The 13819-nt window shown below is 37.1% G+C and overlaps 1 protein-coding gene across 2 annotated transcripts in view; it reads right to left on the bottom strand.

The window, feature by feature from the left end:
* Positions 1-13374, bottom strand: part of LOC120525260 (protein FAM122A) — a 33187-nt gene extending 19813 nt beyond the window's left edge. For both annotated transcript variants that reach the window (XM_039747398.1, XM_039747399.1), the window contains exon 1: positions 11977-13374. In XM_039747398.1, coding sequence (XP_039603332.1) covers positions 11977-12077 — 101 coding nt within the window. In that variant the 5' untranslated portion in view covers positions 12078-13374. The remainder of the gene's footprint in view (positions 1-11976) is intronic.
* Positions 13375-13819: the final 445 nt, after the last annotated feature.

The raw sequence follows: 13819 nt of genomic DNA, 5'->3' as shown, positions 1-13819 counted from the left end.
TACAATTCAGAACTTTTATATCTTTATTTTTTTCCTTAGCCAGCAGCAGAACAATAATGACAATTAAAACAAGACAGCACAAGACTGCCTAACTCCAGGATCTCAAAGTCAGGTACTGGAGTTTCCAACCAATTCCTTAAGCCAGTATAAAACATTTTATTAAATTTTTTGTCTTCTTAGTATCCTCTTTACTGTCACATCAGACATTTCTAAAACTAATGATTCCTTTTCTTTCTGAGCTCACTATCAAAATGTGTTTATCTTCCCAAATAATTTATTTAAATGTAAACTAGGGGACTCCATCCCCAGCTCGCTTCGCTTGTCCTACCCAGGGTTTGGTACACCGGATATACAATTTAAAGAGATTGTTATTTTCATGGGAATTGTTACATATGCATTATTTTTACTTTAAAATTTAGTAAAAAAAACAATATTTGGAATTAAGCACTGAATTTTGATTCCGTCTTTGAGCTTACATCGTGACAACACAACATATAACTGCCTGTTTCTTTCTCTCTAATAAATAAAACAACTTTAATGTTTTTCCATGCTCTTTCTTCTTCGCTTTGTCGTTGACGTGTCATCTAGAATGTATAAAATTATTGTCCTGATAAAATTTATAAGAGCTGAGAGCACAGGAAGTGTGTCTGCCAAAAGTATTCACACGACTAAGAGCTGAGAGCACAGTAACTGTGTCTGACAAAAGCATTTGCATGACTGAGGTTAGATGGCCATGGTCTTGTTTGAAAATAGTTGTAAGTAGGGCATGACTTGAAAGAATCTCATGTTAAAAGTCTCTGTCTCAAGGGACTTCAAACCGCACCAACGTTTTTGGAATCTTTTAATTCTCTTTTCGCTGTTCCGTTATTTCACTGAGTAATACTTTCCATTTGTTTGAGCTAATTCGATCTTTCCTATCCTTTTTTTTGAGAATTTGGAATTTTTGTACTTCCATTATCTCTAACATGCACCAACATTTTTGAATTCTTTACGACGTTCTACAGTACTTTGTCATCTACTCTGTCGTTTATTTCCAGCCCTGGGCGTGGTTAAATATCTTTCTTGCGTGACGTATAAGTGTCTCTCCAAGAAAACCACATCTCGTCTCCTTCAAAGCTTTTTTTTTATAATCGAGAGACAGCACTGTGGGCACATAGGTCCAAACGGGATTGACTTAAACTTGCTAGACATAAAGGAAAAATAAACAATTAAGGGATGAAGATCTTAAAAAGCAAATCAATTGAGATGAAGGTTTAAGAATTACTTTTCATTAACAGAAATAAACTTCTTATTAATTAAGGAAATGGCTATAATAAAAATCTGAAGTCACTGTCATCCACCAAGATCTGGGTTTGTCACCTGTGTTCTAACATGAGTAAGAACAATAATGTTGTACAAAAAAAGAACAAGTTAAGAAAATGTATGCATGGTGTGACATTCAGGTGTGTTTGAAGGCTGTGCATTGTAGCCCTCAATAGACTGAGTCCAACAGGTAGGTTCTAGAATCTTCTCAATTCATTTCAGGGTTGGCCTAGGCAAGACACTAGTCCATCACATGGACCACTCTCACTCGCACATAAACACAGACTGTATATTTATATACAGTGACAATATGCAAGTGTCAATTAACATAATATAAATAAAAGAAAAACATTTATAATGAATTCCTTCTATGCCTGATCACATCTGGTCATAGTAATTTTCATTAAATGGAACATTAAAAGCTATTCAATTATGAAAAATGATAGGGACTGGATGAAATGAAAGTCAAACTTTATTACAGTGACTGATCATTAAGGATATCAGGTGAATGTGGCACTCTGGTGGTAAATTATAGGATGCACAGATTTTTAAAGTCCCAAACTGGACACTTGTTTAGCATGTAAGCCCACCCATAAAGCCTATCCTCATAATGCCTGCTTATCTCAGCATCATCCAGCAGTAATCAGGTCACAGAAAGGAAAAAATAAACTTTTACAAATTAACACAAATGATTCCACACAGTGCTTGAAGTATAAACAAATACAAGTCCGTGCACTGTTTTAGCCTGCTTCTTGTTCCTCATTGCAATGCTGTTTGCACTATAGCACAAGTTGTTATTCAAGTGGGGTAAGTTATACTTTATAGTTTTGTGCATGCTGTTGTAAATATATTGAGACAATGTTTGTTTTTGCAAAACAATGTTTGTGTCACTGAAAAACTTTATTAGTCAGCCAGCCTGTTAAAACCTGGAAATTTGGGTATTTTTCAGTTATTTATCAGGAGGCATGTCCTGAAATGACTGTCCATGTCACTGGGACGTCTGGTCACCCAAGTAATTTAATGCCAGTCAAATAGTCACACCATGGGGTACTTATTTCAAATCTAGATAATGTTTTGTTTTCAATTTTTGTATTTTACAGTTGTACAGTTAAGATCATTTAAGTTATGGTGATTTTCAACCTTTTTGACAAATGGACTGCTTTTAGTTTGAGAATCTTTGAGAAGACTGGAAAGGTTCTCCATGGAGTTTTGAGCAGTTCAATCGAAGAACAAACGTCTCCTATGTGTTTTTGAGTGGTTTGATCAATTAATAATAGATACAACAATGTGTTGCTAAAGGGTGTACTAGTGGTGGAGCTACACAGATTGGTGACAATTCATGGTCAGCTTTTCGCGGACCAGCAGCAGACAAAAGTACGGTTAATGTACTTGCCATACCTGGATTTTCGCACACTGGCACAAAATATCTACAGAGTGGTGCCGGTCCATTGGAAACACCGGCTTAAAGCATTGTGAGGAGTGAAATTTTGGTGCACTGGTTCCTTTCATTTGCAGGCAAGCCACTGAGTAGACTGAGAAGACTTCAAAAAGCAGAAATAACATGCTGACGGAAAAGTTTCCACGTGCCCACAAAATTGGATTTTCAGATGCTGAATTTACCACCTGCCCAGCTGCCCATACAAACAGCCAGTGACAATGAGTAACTTTTTACCCATGCACACAGTTTGCTGGTGTCTTATTAACTTGTACTGGGGATCTGTTTACTATCAGTAGAGGTGAAAAAGCGGAAAATATGTAAAATATACAAGTTGCTGTAACCACTGTCATGGTAAAATTGAAACAGCAAACTAATTTGTATTTTAAGTTGCACAGAATGTTTCTCTGTTTTAAGTTTGATGAGTTTTTAAGATTCTACAAAGCATTTCTCTTATGTGAATCTTTCATTTTTATTTTCCACTCTAAACATGGGTTAAATTCTCCATTTGTCTGTAATGATAGTTCTTCATACTGTAACTAACTTGGGTATACTTTTAATGGAAAAAAATAAATCACCAAAGGCACATTAAGCACAACACATGAACAGAAGTTGCTTGATTTATCATTAAATACAACAGTAGTTATAATGAAATGCTAACATCTTGGCATTGCAACAGCAGCAATGTGACCTGATGAATGGTGCATAAACAGCCCCAATCAACTTCAAAACATATTTAAGCTGTTCTGCAGACTCAGGGTGCAACAGTGTCAGCTCGAACTATCTGTCAACATCTGAACGAAATGAAACACTATGGAAGGAGAGCCAGGAGGACCCCACTGCTGACACAGAAACATAAAAAAGCCAGACTGGAGTTTCCCAAAATGTACTTGAGGAAGCCAAAATCCTTCTGGGTGAACATCTTGTGGACAGATGAGACCAAGGTAGAGCTTTTTGGTAAAGCTCATCATTCTACTGTTTACAGAAAAAGGAATGAGGCCTACGAAGAAAAGAACACAGTACCTACAGTCAAACATAGTGGAGGGTCTAAGATGTTTTGGGGATGTTTTGCTGCCTCTGGCACTGTGTGCAAGGCATCATGAAATCTGAAGACTACCAAAAGGTATTGGGGCGCAATGTAGGGCACAGTGTCAGAAAGCTGAGTCTGCATCAGAGGTCATGGGTGTTCCAGCAGGACAATGACCCCAAACATACCTCTAAAAGCACCCAGAAATGGTTGAAGACAAAGCTCTGAAAGAGTTCTGAAGTGGCCAGCAATGAGTCCAGATATAAATCCAATTGAACACTTACGGAGAGATCTCAAAATTGCAGTTGGGAGAAGGCGCCCTTCAAATCTGAGAGACCTTGAGCAGTTTCATTATTCCAGTTGAAAGGTGTCACAACCTTGTTGATGGTTATAGGAAGAGCTTAATTTCAGTTATTTTTTCCAAAGGGCGTGTAACCAAATATTAAGTTGAGGGTGCCAATAATTTTGTCCAGCCCGGTTTTTGAGTTTTGTGTGAAATGATGTCAGATTTGGATTTTTTTCTCTGTTTTTTTGTGTTGTTCCAATGCACATAAAGGAAATAAACATGTGTATACCAAAACATTTGTAATTGCAACAAGTTTCTGTGAGAAATTGTGCATTTTCTGGGAAAATTCCAGGGGTGCCAATAATTTCGGCCATGACTGTATTTCATTTCTGTTTTAACTGAAGTGCAGAGTGTAGGGCATCTTCTTTGAGATCAAGATGGTACTGCCTCCCATTGACCATTGCAGGTGCACTAAGCAGTGCAATGACACACTGTAATTGAACTCAAAAAAAATTGTTTCTAGGTGGCCAATGGAAAAATTGTGCAGGATAGTTACATGAAACATCAGGATGTCTAATTCCGCTTCACTCTTGTCACGAATCACATCAATCCCACATTTTTCATCATATCCAATAACAGCACCAATCCACCAAGAATGTGAGAGAACAGGATCTAAGCTGCTGCTTCAGTGGTGAACATCTGGAAAGTCAATTGACTGTCTTCACCAGACACTTGGCTGACTCTGAGTTTGCCATTTTCTGTAGGGATGGAACAGTGGTATTCTCAACTACCAAGTACTGTACTGTATTGGCCATGGAGAATCACATTCTCGGTTTAGCAACATGAGTTAGAACATCGTCATTTGATATGAAAAAAAGTTTGACAACTTACTGATTCAAAACTCAATGATTATTATTATTAACACATTGCATATTCAGCCTATGTTTAGGACGGAAAATAAACTTGAAAGATTTGCATGAGAAAAGTAAGGTTTGTGTTTTGAGAAAGAAGGGACAATGTAAAATAAATAAAAAATATTTAAAACATTATCTGCATATTTCCACATTCCATTAGGTGCTATGAAAATGAAATGGAAAATTATTTTTTTCTGTTCAAGCCCTGATAAAATTTACTTTTCTGTTTATTGCTTTTTCATAAAGTCTATATAGTTATCTGAATAAGGAAAAAAATCAAAAGTCTATGTTGGTTACAAATATGTGTTTCTGACGGCTACACATAGCCAAGCCAAAAACTCAAATTAAATTTTGATCAATTTCAGGGGGCTGCTTTGACCATGCAGGGTTATCTGAACCAAATGTTTTCACTTTGTCACATACTATACCAATTAATGCACCAGTGTGCAAAGTCTGAGCTTGCCTGGTGGTTTAGGTCTTGAGCTATGGACCTGTGGTATTTGATGAAAAAATAAGGCCGAAGAAAATCGACACCCGCCTCCTCTCAGTAAACTGGCTGTATCTTACATTTAAAAAAAAAAAAGTGTCTCCTGACTAACATGGGTACACCAGGTAATTTTTCTAGAATTTTTTTGAATCCAAAGTGCATGGGCCAATGGTTGATTTGAAATGTAATGACCCAGTTATATTTTAGATTTATACTGAACTCTACTAAAATCAGAGTACTTCAGACTATATTAGTAGTAGTAGTAAACATGTAATTAAACTGGTAAAACAATTGTAACAAGATCAAGTCAACATCTAAATTTTGTTGTGGAGACATCTCCACACCTGCATTCAACAAAGTATAAACCATTCTTGCTTTTACCTGTGACAATTTAGTCTGGTGATCTACAAGTGTTGGAAAGTTTTGTAAAGAAGAGAGTGAACTGTGAGCACTACTGTGAATCTGCGTCAATATTTGAGACAGACCATGAATATCACCAACAAACCATATTATGGCAACAATGTTCTGAATAACAGTAGTGGTTACTGTTTAGCACATGCCACTGCAGGGTATGCAAAGGAAGAAAAAAGAACAAACATTACAGACATGACATCACCACTACAGCTGTGTTGAGTAAACTACACAGTGTGTTCAGGACTAGGGAGTTTATAGTGTCCGTCCCACTTGTCCTTGTGGTGGGAGCTGAGGGTTTGATTATAAAGAAGGCTATGACTTCACTTTCTTGTCATACTGGCCTAGTCTGTTAAAGAAGTGTCATCATTACTTAGGAATTAAATGTTTTCAAAAAATCATCACATATACAGTACTTAACAAGTATTACAAAATGAACACTTATAATTAACAGATTGCCTTGAGCATGGATGCATGTATTCTTATACACTCTTGGATGATTACATCTCTATATACAGTACTCTATAGACAGATGCACAGTTGGTGCTGGTCTATTTGTTGAGATTTCTTAACTGCTATCTATACACAAATATAAATCCACAGGACATGCATAACTACAGCAAACAAGTAGTTTTGGTCTTTTCTTAACTTAAAAAAAGTTCGTTCCAACTCACAAATCATTATAAATCATAATTGTGGGGAAAGTCACACATTCATTTCAAGTCATTCACGTTCATTTTCTCAAAATGTATGGCATCTTTACAGCAACAGTTTTATTTTATCACCATATTAAAAAAATCCAACAGACACACACACCTACATACATATACATTTTGTGAATTTTCCCTTGGGATTAATAAAGTATATATCTATCTCTATCTATATGTCTGATGTATAGACTAAACATCAATAACCACCATAGCCAATAGGGTTTGAGCATACAAACACCACTGAACCAATGATCCTGCTACATCACTTGCAGACAGAAAACACTTTTCACAGTGCTATTCCATTAATGATACTGACCACGGCTTTATTGTCATAGAGGATTATCCACATTTAGACACACATATTCAATGTCACATACATGAAAACATTTCTGCCACAAGACTCACTATCAATTGTGAACACAGGGTACCACTGCTTTGAAATGACACATCACATACACACAGATCCATGCTACACTACACCAATGTTTACAAAGAATTATTGTTACAATAAATCAGATTATACAGTATATACAGATATATATATACATATCATATGTCAGGTGATAACATGAATCGCAATATACATTAACACCCAGTCACATGATGATGCACACAATCCATGCTATAAACACACAAATTCAGAGCACTGCTGTCTTCACATGACAACAAACAGTATACTCACACTATGCCGTTTGTAGTGATGGCTGACAAAAATGTATTACACGTTCATGGAGACAGTAAAAGTCATGATAAAACAGGCTTGAATGGAAACCCATCTTGAACAACAGCAAACTATCCTAATGTCCATAAAAAGGTCTAAAATTACCTGTGTCAAATAATCCATTTCTCAGGTGTCCAGTCATATGCTCATACATTCCAAACATGTATTTTTTCTAAAATATTTCTAAACCATTTCTGAAAAATCCTCTCATGCTTAATAGTAAAGTGCATTCAAACAGGTTGGGCTTTTAAATTGAAAATACCATATCTCCTGTCATTCATTGATGAGGAGTTCAGTCTAGTAACGGCTCATTCATTGGCTACCTTGGTGCTACACCTGTTATAAACACTGCATAGGGAAATCTGAGACAAATGCATAAGCAGACAATCAATTCACCAGTTAAGCTTCACACATTACTAGCGATTGACCATGAAGTACTGTAGTTGTGGTTTACTGCTATGAACATACACTTACCAGCCAATAAATGATAGAAAGTCAAAACTTCAATTCAAATCTTGCATGAGAGGACTTTCTAGAAGTTATTTATTTAACATAATTTTTTACAAAAATACACATTTGGGATGTTGTGAGCATAGGACTGGAAAGCAGACATTTAGATTGTGTCATTTGTAAATTGAGAGTTTTTCCTACTTGTTTTGATATTTTTTTTTTGGTGTTGTTCAGGCTGGGTTTCCCATTCAAGCCCACTGTTTCAGGAATTTTGTTACCACCAATCTCCATGAAAGCTCAAGAGTAAATATTTTTCTTGGATATCATTACAAACAACTCAGGGTAAGTAACAGATACAAAATATATAATTTATGGGTGGAGTATTTAGTCTAATTAAACACACTGGGATTTTACTATTTTTTTGTAACTGTTATTATTCTAATCAAAAAATTAACTTCTGAGTTTATTCACCTTTTTGCAGTAATTAATTATGAATTTATGTGCTTCAGCATATTTTGAAATATTTTGGTTACCTAAGCTCTTTTAAACTTTACTCACAACTCATCCCTGCAGTTCTAGAATCAACCTTGTCACTCTACTCTGGACTTTTTCTAGAGCTTCTGTGTGTTTTTTGTAGCCCAGAAACTAAAACTGTACACGATAGCCCAGATAAGGCCTTACCAGTGTGTTATAAAACTTCAGCATAACCTCCTTTAATAAGTATTATGGGCAAGAATAACATATTGACAATTTAAACTCAACTGAACCCTATAGTGACCAGTTCTGGACAACAGCAAACAAAATGAAAAATATCCATGGAAGAAAGAAAAAAAAGATCACATAACTCATGTTGCATAAACCACATGTCTGTCATACATTTGTATGGACAAAATGTGTAGAATGTGTGCATTTTTGCCAAGATTTTATTAGCAGTTACTTCCAGAAAACATTACACTGAATATAAACAAGAAAGACATAATTCCCACAATATTGTGACTTTTCAATTAAAGGTCCGCCTCTCTCACCAATTCACTACTCAATCTTCAATTCAAACACAACATGTAATCTCTCCACAAAAACATGAGATTATTTTTTTATCTCAACCAATCCCTACAAATATAAAAAATATCATTTTTGATTGGAGTTTTCCTTAAATTATGCAAGCCATTATTTCCCAGTTTCTACTTTTTTATATCTATCCAGAAATTACAAACTGGGTATACTATATTTTTAATAAATGAAGCAGGAATTTGTACAGTATGTGTTAGATTGATAAGAATTCATTCTTTTTCCTTTTATTTTTTATGTTTTTATGTTCAGGAGTCTTTTCCAGAAAGAAGGATTAGTATGGAATCTAGATAAAGAAAGTAGTGTTTCATGTAAATAGGGCTAATTTTATTCAAGAAACCCCAGACTTAACCAAACCTGTATTTCTGCAGCAGATTAAGCCAGAATTGTTTGATATTTGTGTGACCAAAGATGCAGATAATTTGCTAATCCCTCATTTTGAAAAGGGCTCAGGACTTTCCTGTTCCAGAAAGAAACATTTGATGAAATCCATTTCAGTTACTGTGGTAAACAATTCTTTAAAACTAACCTGAAAAATGGCATGTGATGGATCAATGCACTGCTGCCTCAATAATTTAGGAGCAGAGTATTAAATCATAATATCAAAGTTCATCAATGTCCTGTCAGAAATGTTAATCCCAGTTACACTACTTAAAAGCATAAAAAGACAAATGAGATATTGAAAACATTGTTTCAGTCCTGAACAAATAACACAGAAACACAACTCATTTGCCAAATTCTGTCCAGAAAAATACGATCAGACATTCTGGTATAGCCAGAGATGAGTCTGCATGAATGTGACTTTTACATCTGAGGCTTTAATATATTAGGAAAACCTTCTAAAATATGACATCTTCAGTGACACAGATACACATGGAAATTTCCTGTCTTTTTTGTGTAAAGGGCAGTTTTCTTTACAACACTAAACATGCCACACATATTGGCAAAGCAATCGCAGAAGTGTGCCTAACTATGAAGTGTTGTCTGTTCACACACACAAGGCTACCTTCCCAAGACAAAAATAAATAACCACAATCAAAGAGGAATTCCACAGAGTAACAGGTATAGCAATCAAATTTAAACAACTTTGCCATTTATGTGCAATTATAACTGACAATAGACTTGCTACACACCTTCAGACCTTCTGTGGAGTCCCTTGCCTTTTAAAGAAAAGCATCTGAAGACTCACTTCTTCAGCCGGATATTTATACCCAATATGTTTAAAAATGCAGTTTTAGTTTGGGGTTCTGTATTGGAAGATGACAACAGTATTACTTCTGCATTGTATTGTAGTTCACATTTGGCTGACAGTTTTTACAAGCGAAGGCAAGTTTGTACATCAAATACTCTGTACAAATGTTAATGTGTCTTCTTATCCATTCTTAAAAGATTATGAGATGTCACACACATAATTACTGTAAAAGTGTTGATGCCAAATATTTGGAGTTTCACATTTGAACAGGGCAGGTAACAATTCAAAAAGTTGGCACTATGAGTCTCTGTTGTAGACTTGTATGTAACAGTAATTAACCTTTGGTTTCTCAGGACAATACAGTGTTCACTGCAGGCAGGATAACACTACATCTCTCATAATAATGACTAGAACAGCTCTATGCATGCTAATCATTTAATGCCATTGGTCTCAATGATTTTTTGTTCTCGTTGACATTACAAAAATGGAGTACAATGATTATTTAGGGCATATAAGTTTTCAAATTGAGTAATATCATCGGGGTATGTTTTGCACAATGTGACAGTTTTACACAAAACATTTGCACTGATTTCACTAATTAAACGTTTTATGCATTCACTCTGTTGATGATATTCTTAAACATCATCTCCCATTCCTTGGCTGTTATCGGATGTGCCAGTAATCTTCATGCACTGCCACCAGCACCTCTTCCTCTGTTTCATTAAGGCTGTTCCCGGTTTCTCCATCTTGTAGTCTGTGGTTGATCAGCTGTTCAATGATCAACTCATAAAGACTTGCAAATTTTGTCATGAATACATTTTAACTCAAATTAACACGACCTATTCAGGATTGAGAAAGCCGATTGAAATCCTAATCAGCTGATACGAAATCATTGGGATATAACGAGTCAAAATTCGTTCTCAGATCCTGGATTATCTAATCTCTATTTTTGGAACATACCCCTGGCTATTTTGACGATTATTTACTAATAAGCACACAAGTGGGTAACAATGAAGTAGTGCTCCTTTGGGAGCAATTTGTACTGTTTTCTGCTCTGCTCATCATTATTTGACAATATTCAGATACAATTAAGAATGCAAAGTCCACAGAAAAAGTGAATTAAAAATAAAAAACAAAGTAAGCATTTAAATATACAGAAAAATAGGATATGTCTTAATGTCCTATAAATGTAAATCTGAAACGACTGAACTTTTCTAAATGCATAATAAAAACACATTAGATAGTTAAACAATGAGATCAATTAAAGGCAACCATAGCTGACTGATTGAGGATTTGCTTGGAACAAAAGCTTACGGCCACTGAGGACCCCCAGGACTGAACCTGAACACCACTGAATTGTTGAGTACTGCAGCAGTCTCAGGGTAGGCAATACTACACCCACATATTGACAGAAATTAATGATGGTCAGGTGCAAACTGAAGTACAATCATGCACCAGGACTAATCAAACTACAGATGTTGTGCTATACATCAAAACCCAGACATGCAACAGGCTCACATAACTACTGAACGTATTAACATCCCAAATGCACACAGTTCTCAACTGCGTAGTAAGACTGAGCACATACACTAACATAAACACCTGCCATATTACTAAAGCAAACAGTACCCATAATAATGCACGGCGATTTGCACACGTAAACAGCATTGTCCGTTATTGCCCCATGACTAAACACAGATTTTAATACTGACGCTTGGAGACAGACGCCAATTGCACTACAACCAATCACATTTGCGCGTACGTGGGCTTTCAGGCCAATGCTGTCTCACACAAAAATAAACAACTTCTGCTGCCACGTAATGCGCAACAGAAAGACACACGTCAGGTTTTACATACAAACACAGACAACCCAGCTGCCACATGGCCTAACACAGCACACATATACACACACGCAACTCTCATTTCACGTCCACACAAGTAGCGTGGCGCCCTCTCGTATTCCGCCACCTCACCTGACGCCGGTGATCATAGGAGCGCTGTTGGACCGACGCAGAGCTCCTCCTCCATTCCCAGCTGCAGCGCCTGCGCACTGGTCAATATCCATCCGCTCCATTCCGTCTTGTTGGCTCCGTTTGCTTATGACAGTCCCTCGGTTATGCCCTCAGAACCGCAGATTTCGGCAACTTTAGGACGGTGAAAGCCTGACCCGCAGGCCTCACCACCTTACGTCGCACCAGGTGAACCCGAAACGCAGGAACACCGTCCCACCCTCGAAACCGAATCAACCTATCGCATTTTCCACGTCTAAGTGTCTCTCTCACTACCCAGCAAAGTGTGGCGCAGTGCCACTCGCGAAAGGGACTTGCACAGCCAGGAGTTTCCAGGATGTCAATCAGCCTCCATTCCGGGAAGTGCCGATCGGGTAGCCGCGCGAATTCCGAAAGTCCCCGAAGCGGACAGCAAACGCTGGCTGGTGTGACGGAAGCGGGACTCCGTCAAAGCCTGAGGCGAGGCCCGCTCCACGATGAACTTTACACGACCGCGCAACAACTTCTTGTTTGCTCCTCGATCTATGCAGGGGCCAGATGTTTGTCAAACGACAGGTTTGTGAAGATGCAGATAAGCTGCCCGCGGTGTTTGTCACGGCTCTTCACAGTATACAGTAATTGCGACTTTTAAGAAAAACTCTTTTAAAGAAAAAGAAAAAAAAACATGAAAAGAAAAAACTGTTGGTTCAGTAGTAGAGAACCGTTTAGAGAAATATCTCCCCCTACTGGTCCCCCACATCTCAGCACAGGTCCGTGAAACCTCTACGTGGAAAGTAGGACAGCCGCGAAATCTGCAAGGAGAGATTAAAGTGGTGTTTTTAAGTAATACTGGGAGAATTGACAAGAATCAAACTCTGCAGTGTTAACGTATACCTTTCAGACATGCTAGCAGTTAGATGTAGTAATAGTAGAAGTAATCTTAATAGTGGTGATATTCATCCATCCATATTTCACTGTCACATAAAGTCAGTCTTATTATTAGGGACAGAATACTTAGAGAGAAACACAAGTGAACCTACGGAGAACATGTGAACTTCACACAATGAGTGACCAGACTAGGATTCAAATACAGTGTCTTGTAGCTGTGAGATAGCTGTAACACCACTGTGCCATTTTGTACTAATATTGGTAGCACAACGTAATCTTGAAAAATCACTTATTTTGGACAAGGATCAGTCTTGGCAACCCTATATTGGATTATAAAGGTTTAGGAAATAAATTGGTGAATATACTTTTGTTATTTTCAGCAGTAGAAATGCAGGCTTAAAGCAATTGTTTTCTTTAAGTAGCACCCTTTTTAATGGGTTTGTCCAGGTTACAAATGAATGGCTGAAGATGTGAGACAAGCATGCCACATAAGCTTTTAGTGTGCTTATTGACCCCACAGAGATGAGAGACTGTGAGGCTCCTAGAACCATGATAAGTAAATATTAACAGGTGACAAGCACTGTTTGAACTTTGGGATCTACAAAGAAGTGACCTTATGATCATTAACCATCCAGTTAACAGTAAAGCTAAACTGTGTTTGCCCTACAGATCACAAGTTAGCCCAGTGTTTCAACTCTGGATCTTAAAACAAACTTCCACACAGACGTCCCATATTTTATGCCTAGCTGACAGTGAATTTCATTAATCATACTGATCTTGTGTAAAGTATTACCAGAATCCCAGCTACTGCACTCCTGGCGTATACTGTAGCAAACAATTTAGTCAATTTTCATCTTGACCCCTCAACTTGTTATTTTCGGGACCAGTTACAGCTGCCAGATTTTTTGGGTATATGTTGTTACTTTAGTTCCAAAAATTG

The sequence above is a fragment of the Polypterus senegalus genome, chromosome 3, assembly GCF_016835505.1.
Source record: "Polypterus senegalus isolate Bchr_013 chromosome 3, ASM1683550v1, whole genome shotgun sequence".
Lineage (NCBI taxonomy): Eukaryota > Metazoa > Chordata > Cladistia > Polypteriformes > Polypteridae > Polypterus > Polypterus senegalus.
Note: the sequence above shows the minus strand (reverse complement) of the source record. Positions and strands in the feature narration are given on the sequence as shown.